Consider the following 13,500-nt stretch of genomic DNA (forward strand, 5'->3'; position numbering starts at 1 on the left):
AGCTGTTGAGCTGGTCCTATTCACTTCTATGGGAGCTGCCAGTGCTCAACAATTTTGAAAATTGGGTACTTATTTGGAGTTTGAAAATCTTCATCATCGTATCTTTAAAACTCAAATGGAAATAGTGCAAGAACAAGATTTTTTTTTGCAAGATTCTCAGTACTTCCATTTTTGATAGAATAGCCTTCCTCATAGTATTTTTGCAGTTCTGGTTCCGTACAGACTGGAATTAATGTATCCATACATTGTAGGAACTTAAAGATTCAGTTCAAGTTTGGCTGTAGAAATGGGTTAGTCAAATTGTAGCTTGATAGAAATGTTTGCCTTAGGAATACGGGTCTGTGGCTTGTTTTTCTTTTACTTATAAAAACCCAAGTTAAAATTTGATAGGCTGAAAGAAATTTGGAGGCCCTCAAATTTTTCAGGGAGAGACTTATTCCTTTAGTCCAAGATAATGAATAATAGAATAAACATCTCATTTCTCCATCTAGGAGATAAGTGAAGAGTTAGTAGTAGAAACTTACATAAATCTCTGATGAGCAGTAATTCTTATACAGATTTAAAGGACTTTTTGTCTGTGATCATAATATTTTCACTGCCTGATGTGAGACATGAGGAATGCATTTAAAATTCTCAGATTCAGTCTCTGAGGCTGCAAAGCAGAACCTAAGTTATTAAGATGTTTCTTCTGAAGTAAAATATAAAGCTTGGTTTGCACCAAGGTATGTTGGGTACATTCTCTGGGTTCAAAAAACTGACTTCTGAAGAAACCTCTTTCTTCATTTTTAAAGTAAAGTTAGTGGGAAACTCTCAAAAATCAATCCAATATACACATTTGAAATGTGAATTATTTGTATGATTACAAGTAGTCAGTTCTTTTACAGGTCAGCAACAGCATATGGCACATAAAATAACTGGCAGACATACTTCACCTGTGTGTATTGCCCAACACTTCCCTGTCTGACTTAAGAACACAGACAGCCAAATATGGAGCTGTTGAGGAGACAGGTTATATAAATTTGGTTAAAATATTTGCTTAGATTAATGCTCTGATTCTCAAACTGTGAGGCTGGCTCTGATTTCTTCTAGTGGAGGCGCAGATGTGCCTAGGGGAAATGAAAAAAGGAATATCTTTTCTTAAACAGATTATTTTCACTTAGGACTCAGCAGAAATGGACCTGTTTAATTAAGTGAATATTCAATATTGAATATTCAATTGACATATCAGCTTTTGTTGATGTTAAGTGCCAAAACTAAGAGTTCCAGCAAAAAAATGAAATTAACAGGTTGCTCTGTATTCTTCTAAAATGCACCATTTAGAACAGTTTCCCACTGAGACAATTTATCTCACTGATGTCAGAGGAACCCTAAATATTTCCTTAACATATAGAGAGGAAAAATCCTGGATTAAGACATAACTAATCTAAATCCTAACCTAAGTGACAACTTCCAATCTAAAATACAATATGGCCCGGTGTAAACTTGATTTTCCTGATTTATAATAAAGTACCCATTTCATTTGTCTCTGGACACATAATTTAAACAAAACAACAAAATTAGTTAACTGACATTAAATAAAAATAATATGCTCCATCTAGAAAATAAGCACATCATCAGTACCGTATATTCCCCACTATCACCACCAGGCAGAGAGTCCTGTGAAAATAGATGGTCTTTACACCATGCACTGAAGGTTGACAAACTGGCTCTTTTGAACCAATGTGGAAGTGAATTCCAGAATTGTAGATGGCCTATCAGCAGCCACCACATATGCAAGTCAAGGCAATATTAGAAAGAACACTGCACTCTAGTTGATCTGAAAGATCGTGCTGAAACAGAGAGACAGGTGATATCTCAGGTATATATGGTCCAACCCAGATAAGACTTTAAAGATCACTTTCAACACCTTAAATTGCATTCATAGGCAAAAAGATGTCACCAGAAGCCACTATTTGCAATGCCTTGTGCTGCAATGTATATACTACATATTAGCACAGTATTTTACAAAAAATTTTTAACAAGCATTGAGTGTATTGGTTGTCATATGCATGACTGTACCATGTTTTGTGTACCAGTTGACTGTACCACTAATCATCACTGGAATGAGATATTTAGCTTAATTCTGGCTGAACTGATGAAGGTCTACAAATGTTCCTCTGCAGTATGGATAAAAGGCAACAAGTTTAGCAGACTCATGAAGTTGTCAGATCCTCCTAGCTCCATCCTACAGTGCAGTACCTTACCTTTAGAAATTACTTCAAACCCTCTGCTCCTAGCAATAATCATGAACACTATCAGAAGGTGTCCAGGAATGAAATGTGGGTGTGTAGAACAATTTTGACACATCTATCAAAAACAAGTGAGCCAAAGCAACAACTATATGCTCTGTCTCTCCAATGTGTTTTTTCTTGTTTAGTACAGAAATAGTCTTTTGGGTTTATATCCTGAGCTAGTGTTATGGAACTCAGCTAACTTTTACACCACGTGAGGATCTTGCCCTCTGCATCTTGATCACAGGAACACAAACATTTTGGTAATTTTATCCATGCCTTGCTAGTGAGGAATCTTCCAATTTTAAATCTTGATCCTGCACAGGGATTGGCCCAAAGGGACCTGTATGCCTGTGTAAAGTCAGTGGGACCCCATGTGGGTGGATTGCTGTGCAGGATCAGCTCCATAGTGTGTTTGGTTTCCGGAAGAACATATTTAGAACATAGACAAAACTTGTAGAAAATCGGAGTAAACATGGATTGTAGAGCACTTAAGAGTCAAACTTTAAACTTTAAACCTTAACTATAGAAGAGTATATTGTGTTTTTGAAGAGGAAAAAAAAAGCCCTCACACAAATATAGCAAAAAAAAGATACTGTACAATAATTGGTTACACCAGACATCTACTTAGATGCTTCACTACTGTGTCAGATATAAGAAATATAGGCCAGCCAACTTTACTGGTGACTTAAATTTGCAAGACAAAATTCACCTGTATGGAAATTAATTATTAGTGTATACACTTATTGAATCTTGGAATATTTCTGGGCCTAAAATGTTCATGTAATCTTTTTTTGTCTTCAGTGCAGGTCTATTTGACCACTGAGTGGTATTATCTGGTGTTGGTTTACAGCATATCACATGTTGTGCTCTAAGTGAATGTTCTCTGATCTTCTTTGCTGTAATGAACCATGTGACTTTATCAGGAATGTAAATAATTTGGTGGTCTTGAGAATGTGTGAGGAGGAATTGTGATGAGACCATCTTGCCTCTACCCCCAGGCACAAAGCTTTCTTATGACCTCAGTGCCAGTTCAGATGTGGTCTTCTGGTTCCAACCTCTACTAACACCAAACTTATCATTCTGTGAAACAATGATCTGGGAAGAAGGAATGACTGGATGGACAAAGCATATAAGAAAAAGTCTTTTTCACACACAACAGAATGTTGCATTCTTGCTAATGCCAAGTGGTGATTTTTAATAGATGGGTTTCGGAGTGGGTTTGGCCTACACAAAATGGGCATGAATTTGCATGTCAATCGATTCTATAATGCTAATCACAGCAAGCGGGTAAATGTTAACAGGTTTCATAGACAGGCACATTTTATATTTCAATCAATCTGATTTTTTTTTTAAACCAGAGATGTGTTGAATCAGCGATTCTATAATCCAGGATGTGGTGAAGTTTTGATGTGCTCTAGTATATGTGAACCACATGGCTTTTTTTCACACAATTGTGCCTGCTGATTTCATAGGCAAGTTTTAATTCACAAACATCATAGTCCTATAAACCATGCAACAGAAAATAGCAGTTAAGATCGCTTATTCAATAGTCTCCAGTAATCTACTTGTGAGAATTGGTGTAGGATGAAGTTTTGCCAAAATGTCTTTTGTTCCTGCTGTTAGGAAGCCTTTGTGGTAGGAAAAATAGCAATGAATTTATGAAAAATGGGAACAGCAAACCTTTTAAGGTACTTGGCTTAGAAAAAATATTAGTTTAACTAATGGGTAAAACATGAAAAGGTCAGGTGATGGGTGTGAGAGATTTAATGAACCCAGTGTATGTGGAAAGATTCATTGAATATGGTTAGCGGAGCTACAGGGTATTAGTAGATTAGAATAAAAATTCTGCCCTCTTCACACTGCCCTAGTTCAGTGAAATGTCATTTTCTGTGGGAAGATGTTTATTCATATAGATCAGAGATTCTCAGCCTGGAGGTCATGAACAGGTTTCAGGAGAGTCATGGCCACCCTCCCTTTCTTTATGGAGTGTGTGTGTGTGTGTGTGTGTGTGTGTGTGTGTGTGTCTTATCTTGTAACATTGGTTCACATTATGGAAAAGTTTGAAAACCATTTATATGGATGTTTGTCTACAGAAAGAAAGCACTGTGCTGGGGTGGGGAGTGTGGTGTCAATGCTACCAAATTTGGGGCCCCTTGTTATATTTAAAGCATGCCCATAAGCGTGACTATTTTGACACCTTTGAGAGGGCTTGAAATGAATTGCTTTTCAGTGGGTGCAGTGAGTGCCCAATATGACACATCCACCCCACCCAATCAGCATGATATCTCTTGACCACTCTCTGGTGGTTCTTCTAAACCAGTGGTTCCCAGACTTTTGTACTGGTGAGTACAAAGTACAAAGTGAGTACAAGCCTCTGAGTGCGACCCCCCCTTATAAATTAAAAACACTTGTTTATATATTTAACACCATTATAAATGCTGGAGGCAAAGCAGGGTTTAGATGGAGGCTGACTGCTCACGACCCCCCATGGAATAACCTCCCAGTCCCAACCCCAGTTTGAGAACCTGTGTTCTAAACTATTCTCCCAGCCTCTTCCCCAGTTCCCTATCCGACCTCTGTCTTCTCTCTGCATTGATGGAACCCACCTAGGCCCCTTCAGAATATTTTTCCTTGTAACTTTTTCCACAAAGGGAGAATTTGTTCTGCTCAGGCCAGGCCTTCTGTTGTTACTGCTGCTGTTACTACTACTATGGCAGGTATCCCAATCAAGGATCAGGGCCTCACTGTGCTAAGCACTATCCAAACAAGGAACAAAGACAGTTCATGCTCCAGAAATCTTACAGTCTAGGTGTATTTTCTGTGCTTCTCTTCACTTAACAAGAGGGTTGCCATGTGACCTATCTTCTCATTTTATATTTATCCTTATTATATAGTTTTTGTCTGCTTATGTAGCACTCATTACCATAGTATCTGAACAACATATGATGGGGAAAACCTCCCTGAGTGGTTCTTCCCCACTAACAAAGAACAAGTGTTCGGTGCTGGATTAAGCTATAATTAAAATAATTTGTGGATCCAAGCCTCTTAAGGCTTTCAACACTAGCACCACAGCATTCATGAGCAGTTTTGGGGTCCAACATTTGTTATCTATTTGAGCCACACATAGCGTTCAGGTATCCCTGATTACCTGCTCAGTGAAACGTGTGTGATTAGTTGTATGCTAGGGCATGCTTTGGCAGTTCATATAGTAGGACAATATTTATTCAGTTCAGTTACTGATTTTTTTATTTTTTGAGAGGAGTGGAGCATCAAATCATGTCTCCCCCAGGCTGGTGTTTGACAAGCCTGTCCCAAAACCAAATCCATTTAAATGTTCTGAATCACTTACAATAAAGAAGCATTCTTAATATTCTACTTTACAAATATACATAACTTTCCCCCTGTGTACTAGCTTAAGATTCTGTGTTTACGACTGTTTCTTGGGAAAACAAACCCAAAAGAAGTGCTGCATGACTCTACACAAACATCTGCTGATTGGTTGAAGTTATAAACATGATTAGTTGTACAGGTTTAAGGAAAGGAAGCTAATCATATTCTTATGTCTCTCCAGGGATCCGAAAAGACCGCAGAGGCGGACGTATGCTGAAACACAAACGTCAAAGAGAGGAGCAGGATGCCAGGATTGGAGGGACTTCTTCTACTGAGATGAGAACCCCCACCCTCTGGACGAGTCCTCTTGTGATTAAGCATAGCAAGAAGAACAGTCCAGCTTTGTCCCTTACAGCAGAGCAGATGGTCAGTGCCTTACTGGAAGCTGAACCACCCATAGTCTATTCAGAGTATGATCCTAACAGACCTTTCAGTGAAGCCTCCATGATGACCCTGTTGACCAACCTTGCAGACAGGGAACTGGTGCACATGATCAACTGGGCAAAAAGGGTCCCAGGTAAGAAAACAGATCATTTGAACACTGGTTAACTGGAAAAGTTTCAATATTACATTTAAGCGAAGAAATTTCCTTCTCCCTCTCCCTACTCCACAGACACAGTTTCCTCATTATCTACAAATCATTCTTTTAAATATCCTTATTTGTAAAATTACAAACTTCATGTGGTGCTCCTTAGAAGGAAACTTTTGGGAAACACAGGTAAAACTTTAGGGAAAAAATCTTGTTCAGAAAAATTCATTACTGTACATTATAATATATTGTCTGGCAAATATACTAGGTAGCTTGGGGGTAACTGGCACCAGGATATAGTCTTTCATTGCCAGGTCAGTGAATCAAACTTTGCCTAGATCTGTCACAAATGCAAGTTATTACTGTATAAAAGATGTTCAGAGGCCTATGTGAAATGGGCTAGTTATCTTGGGTCTATTTCCTAGCACACAGGTGTCCAGATCACAAAACGCTACCAAATTTGGCACTGATTGGCACCCTTGATGACAGTCCAAGCAGAGAAACCAATGAATGGTCATTACAAACCCTCTTGAAGTCTGAAGTCGTCCGAGTTGAAGGTCATTGACAGGGTAGCGTGGGGAAGATTGCATTTCTGCTGGACGGACTGATCCTGTTCTGTGGATAAAAAGAAGATACTAGTCTCCAGAGCTATCAATCAAATGCTTTCATAAGCATTATATTCACTAAACATTTATTATGAATGCTGAATCTTTAATTTTATCACAGCACTTCTCTTTACTAGGCCTACTGGTACAATATACATAGTAGTGTATTTTGCCTAGTTTAGCCAATTTTTAATCACTTTAATTTCATATTCTAGCCCTTTATTTCATTAATATTATGTAGATTCTGTGAACAACTCTTTCTGAGAATGTCCACTACTACAGATTTAGTTAGGTCAAATGCTGTAGGTCATGCCTCTTTTCTGTGTCCTTCACTTAAACTTGGCAAAACTTTACTTAGTAAATCAATAACACACACAATCTGTTTTCTAGTCCTTATGTGTTCTTTTTTTTTTTTTAACCACCTTTCACATGTCACTTTGTGGGCTCAAGCTGTGATCAATGAGAAGCTGTAAGGGATGTGTCATTTCTCATAGAAACTTAAAGGAAATCACATGGGGAATTTTATTTTTAACATAGTTGCATTTTTAGGGCCTGATTCAAAGTCAGTGAGAGCCTTTCCATTAATTTCTGTGTGCTTTGGAACAGACCTCTACAAAGTATTTTTGAAATAGGGACCTTAATGTTTAAAGCTATTGGTCATACTAATTTAAACACAGTAATGGCAGTGTGGACTAGAAAGGCTGAATTAAAAATCTCTGGTGATAGAGACTAGAATGTCTGTTGCATGGAAAAGAGAAGCACACTGCACTCTTGTCTAGTCTTGCTCTAGAAAAAATCTCTCAAGTTTTGGATTAATTTATATTTAGAGTTTATAGGAATTTGAAAATGGATATCTCGTTTAAAGGAACTTGTCCTACAAACACCCTTTAACCATCTGAGGGCTAGACATAGTGTTTAATTATGTGTGATCTTACACTGTTGTGCAAGTTAGTGGAAAGCCTTCCTCCCACTTACATCCCTGTGAAAAGTCCAAGCACGGCAGCAGTCCTTGTGTCCCTGTGAACAATGTCTGCTCAAGATCACTGCTACTTGCCTCTAGTAGGACTGGTGGAGCTCATGCGACATCCTGTCATAGGGTATCACAGGGTGATTGCACATCTTTCACATAATGCCTCTTGGAGCTCTCCTGCAGAGGTGCGTCTGCCACAAATGAATTCATAATGTACACTTTAATGGCCACTCCAGGTTCTTCACCTTTGTTAAGATGATAGGAAGAAGGCAAGGATGTCTGATACAAGTGCATAGAAATGTACAGATATCACTTTGTTGAATGTGCATTGGACACTATCTGCCATTGCAGGAGTTAAGCTCTAGTATTGGGCATGGATACCTGTTCCTTTCCTTTCCCAGTGGCAGCACAAGTCAATTTGGAATGAACACTGGAATTAGCGAATACTGTTCCTCCTTCTTCAGTTTCTCTTCTGCTGCCACTGGGTAAAGGAACCATAAGAATCATTCTTTGGAACGCAGTTCAATGGAAGAGTAAGAGGATGAAATAGTTGAGCCTGAAGGAAGGTATTGAATAGACCTAGTATTTGCCAAATCAGATGCTTCTATCTAGCTGATCTACAGCTTTCTCTTATGTACAAGTTTAAACATGTTAGGTCAGAGTCATCCCTGGTATAACTCTATTAAAGCCTATGAAGTTACAATCGGGATGAATTTGTCCCATTCTAAATTAATTATTTATCTATAGTCCATTTTGCAGTGTTAAGTGAAGAAGTTAGTCTTCTATGGCATTTGGGTTTGGTTTGTTAATTTAATGAACCAAAATATATTCAGATAGAGAATAAACTGTGTTTGGGGAACTAAAATTAATTTTTATTATTGTAATTATCACTGATGAGAAATCCATAAAGTTGCTTACTACTGGAATACAGCTGTTTATGATAAAAAGCAGCATGTATTACTAAATATATGCTATTGTAAAAAAGTCTTCTGAAACTGGAAAATCAACAGTTCAGATTGTCAGCCATTTGTATATATTACATGTTTTATTAGTATGTCATATATATATTAATGCCACTGTCAAGTGCCACACAACACAAAGAAAGATAGCTGCTTCCTAAGGAGGGGTAGAGAGACGAGGACTTACAAGGAGAGACGGATGAACATATGTAGCTCATAGCTCTGCGTAGTGTGAAAGCTTGTCTCTCTCACCAACAGAAGTTGGTCCAATAAAAGATATTACCTCACCCACCTTGTCTCACAGATGAGCGTGTTAACTTAGGGTATGTCTACACTACGAAATTAGGTCGAATTTATAGAAGCTGGTTTTATAGAAATCTGTTTTATACAGTCGATTGTGTGTGTCCCCACATAAAATGCTCTAAGTGCATTAAGTCGGCGGACCGCGTCCACAGTACCGAGGCTAGCGTCGACTTCCGGAGCGTTGCACTGTGGGTAGCTATCCCACAGTTCCCGCCGTCTCCGCCGCCCATTGGAATTCTGGGTTGAGATCCCAATGCCTGATGATGCAAAAACAGTGTCGCGGGGGGTTCTGGGTACATGTCAGGCCCCTCCCCCTCCATCAGAGCAACGGCAGACAATCGATTCGCGCCTTTTTACCTGGGTTACCTGTGCAGACAACATACCACAGCAAGCATGGAGCCCGCTCAGCTCAGCTCACCATCACCATATGTCATTTGGGTGCCGGCAGACGTGGTACTGCATTGCTACACAGCAGCAGCTCCTTGCCTTTTGGCAGTGGATGGTGTATTACGATTGGTATCCATCATCATCGTATTCCTCAGTGAGTTCGTCAGAGGCACCTGGGCAGACATGTTTTGTCTCCTGGAGACTCAGTCCTGCCGGCAGTCCTATTGAACCGTCTTGACGATGATGGCTAGCAGTCGTAATGCAGCATCTTCTGCCAAGCACCCAGAAGATGCCGATGGCTATCAGTCATGCTGCACCGTCTCCTGCCAGCCTAAGATGTAAAAGATAAATGGACCAGATTTGTTCTATATTCATTTGCTTCCCCCTCCCTCCGTGAAATCAACGGCCTGCTAAACCCAGGGTTTTAAGTTCAATCTTTGGGGGGGCCATTCTGTGTGACAGTTGTTTGTGTTTCTCCCTGATGCACAGCCACCTTTGTTGATTTTAATTCCCTGTAAGCCATGTTGTCACTCGCCCCTCCCTCCCTCCGTCAGACAATAGTTTCGCGCCTTTTTTCAGCCCAGACGCCATAGCACTGGGATCATGGAGCCTGCTCAGATCACTGCAGCAATTATGAGCACTATGAACACCACGCACATTGTCCTGGAGTATATGCAGAGCCAGAACATGCCAAAGCAAAACCAGGCGAGGAGGCGATTGCAGCGCGGCAACGAGAGTGATGAGGAAATTGACATGGACATAGACCTCTCACAAAGTACAGGCCCCAGCAATGTGCAAATCATGGTGTTACTGGGGGAGGTTCATGGTGTGGAATGCCGATTCTGGGCCCGGAAAACAAGCACACACTCGTGGGACCGCATCGTGTTGCAGGTGTGGGACGATTCCCAGTGGCTGCGAAACTTTCGCATGCGTAAGAGCACTTTCATGGAACTTTGTGACTTGCTTTCCCCTGCCCTGAAGCGCCAGAATACCAGGATGAGAGCAGCCCTCACAGTTGAGAAGCGAGTGGCGATAGCCCTGTGGAAGCTTGCAACGCCAGACAGCTACCGTTCAGTCGGGAATCAATTTGGAGTGGGCAAATCTACTGTGGGGGCTGCTGTGATCCAAGTAGCCAACGCAATCAAAGACCTGCTGATATCAAGGGTAGTGACTCTGGGAAACGTGCAGGTCATAGTGGATGGCTTTGCTGCAATGGGATTCCCAAACTGTGGTGGGGCGATAGACGGAACCCATATCCCTATCTTGTCACCGGAGCACCAAGCCACCGAGTACATAAACCGCAAGGGGTACTTTTCAATGCTGCTGCAAGCCCTGGTGGATCACAAGGGATGTTTCACTAACATCAACGTGGGATGGCCGGGGAAGGTACATGATGCTCGCGTCTTCAGGAACTCTGGTCTGTTTCAAAAGCTGGAGGAAGGGACTTTCTTCCCGGACCAGAAAATAACCGTTGGGGATGTTGAAATGCCTATCGTTATCCTTGGGGACCCAGCCTACCCTTAATGCCATGGCTCATGAAGCCGTACACAGGCAGGCTGGACAGTAGTCAGGACCTGTTCAACTATAGGCTGAGCAAGTGCCGAATGGTGGTAGAATGTGCATTTGGATGTTTAAAAGCGCGCTGGCGCAGTTTACTGACTCGGATAGACCTCAGCGAAGCCAATATTCCAATTGTTATTGCTGCTTGCTGTGCGCTCCACAATATCTGTGAGAGTAAGGGGGAGACATTTATGGCAGGGTGGGAGGTTGAGGCAAATCGCCTGGCCGCTGATTACACGCAGCCAGACACCAAGGTGGTTAGAAGAGTACAGCAGGGCACGGTGCGCATCAGAGAAGCTTTGAAAACCAGTTTTGTGACTGGCCAGGCTACGGTGTGAAACTTCTGTTTGTTTCTCCTTGATTAACCCTCCCCCGCCCCTCCCGGTTCACTCTACTTCCCTGTAAACTAACCACCCTACCCTCCCCCGTTCGAGCACCGCTTGCAGAGGCAATAAAGTCATTGTTACTTCACATTCATGCGTTCTTTATTAATTCATCACACAACTAGGGGGATAACTGCCAAGGTAGCCTGGGAGGGGTGGGGGAGGAGGGAAGGAAAAGGACACACTGCAGTTTAAAACTTTAAAACTTTAACACTTATTGAAGGCCAGCCTTCTGATGCTTGGGCAATCATCTGGGGTGGAGTGGCTGGGTGGCCGGAGGCCCCCCCACCGCATTCTTGGGCGTCTGGGTGAGGAGACTATGGAACTTGGGGAGGAGGGCTGTTGGTTACACAGGGGCTGTAGCGGCGGTCTCTGCTCCTGCTGCCTTTCCTGCAGCTCAACCATACGTTGGAGCATATCAGTTTGATGCTCCAGCAGCCGGAGCATCGACTCTTGCCTTCTGTCAGCAAGCTGACGCCACCTATCCTCTTCAGTCCGCCACCTCTCCTCTCATTCATATTGTGCTTTTTTGCACTCTGACATTGACTGCCTCCATGCATTCTGCTGTGCTCTGTCAGCGTGGGAGGACATCTGGAGCTCCGAGAACATATCATCCCGAGTCCGCCGTTTTCTCCTTCTAATCTTCACTAGCCTCTGTGAAGGAGAAACATTTGCAGCTGGTGGAGGAGAAGGGAGAGGTGGTTAAAAAAGACACATTTTAGAGAACAATGGGTACACTCTTTGATGTTAAATTTTGCTGTTCACATTACACAGCACATGTGCTTTCGTTACAAGGTCGCATTTTTCCTCTTATATTGAGGGCCTGCCGGTTTGGTGTGAGAGATCACTCACGCAGTGCCAGGCACAGAATTCGGTTTGCAGGCAGCCATGGTAAGCCACAGTCTTTTGGCTTTTTTAACCTTCATAACATGTGGGAATGGTTTCAAACAGCAGCGCCCTCATTTCCCATACCAAGCACCCGTTGGGTTGGTCATTTAAAATGGGTTTGCAATGTAAAAGGAGGGGCTGCGGTTTCCGGGTTAACATGCAGCACAAACCCAACTACCCCCCCCCCACACACACACCCAATTCTCTGGGATGATCACTTCACCCCTCCCCCCCACCGCGTGGCTAACAGCGGGGAACATTTCTGTTCAGCCGAGCAGGAACGGGCACCTCTGAATGTCCCCTTAATAAAATCATCCCATTTCAACCAGGTGACCGTGAATGATATCACTCTCCTGAGGATAACAAAGAGAGATAAGGAATGGATGTTGTCTGCATGCCAGCAAACACCGGGACCATACGCTGCCATGCTTTGTTATGCAATGATTCCAGACTACGTGTACTGGCCTGGCGTGGTAAAGTGTCCTACCATGGCGGACGGGATAAGGCAGCCCTCCCCAGAAACCTTTTGCAAAGGCTTTGGGAGTACATGAAGGAGAGCTTTCTGGAGATGTCCCTGGAGGATTTCCGCTCCATCCCCATACACGTTAACAGACTTTTCCAGTAGCTGTACTGGCCACGATTGCCAGGGCAAATTAATCATTAAACACGCTTTTAAACCATGTGTAATATTTACAAAGGTACCCTCACCAGAGGTCCCTTGTGTGCCCTCAGGGTCTGGGAGCACGCCTTGGGTGAGTTCGGGGGTTACTGGTTCCAGGTCCAGGGTGATAAACATATCCTGGCTGTTGGGGAAACCGGTTTCTCCGCTTCCTTGCTGTGAGCTATCTTCATTGTCTTCATCATCATCTTCCTCGTATCCCGAACCCGCTTCCCTGTTGCGTGATTCTCCATTGATGGAGTCAAAGCACACGGTTGGGGTAGTGGTGGCTGCACCCCCTAGCATGACATGCAGCTCCGTGTAGAAGCGGCATGTTTGCGGCTCTGCCCCGGACCTTCCGTTTGCCTCTCTGGCTTTGTGGTAGGCTTGCCTTAGCTTCTTAATTTTCACCCGGCACTGCTGTGTGTCCCTGTTATGGCCGCTGTCCTTCATGGCCTTTGAGACTTTTTCTAATATTTTGCCATTTTGTTTACTGCTACGGAGTTCAGCTAGCACTGATTCGTCTCCCATATGGCGAGCAGATCCCGTACCTTCCGTTCAGTCCATGCTGGAGCTCTTTTGCGATCCTGGGACT

The 13,500-nt window shown here is 42.5% G+C and overlaps 1 protein-coding gene across 1 annotated transcript in view; it reads left to right on the forward strand.

Moving 5' to 3' along the window:
* Nucleotides 1-13,500, forward strand: part of ESR1 (estrogen receptor 1) — a 192,547-nt gene that overhangs the window by 106,463 nt on the left and 72,584 nt on the right. Inside the window, exon 4 of the mRNA XM_065401317.1 lies at nucleotides 5,845-6,180. Within this exon, the coding sequence (XP_065257389.1) occupies nucleotides 5,845-6,180 (336 nt within the window). The remainder of the gene's footprint in view (nucleotides 1-5,844; nucleotides 6,181-13,500) is intronic.

This window comes from Emys orbicularis, chromosome 3, assembly GCF_028017835.1.
Source record: "Emys orbicularis isolate rEmyOrb1 chromosome 3, rEmyOrb1.hap1, whole genome shotgun sequence".
Taxonomy (NCBI): domain Eukaryota; kingdom Metazoa; phylum Chordata; order Testudines; family Emydidae; genus Emys; species Emys orbicularis.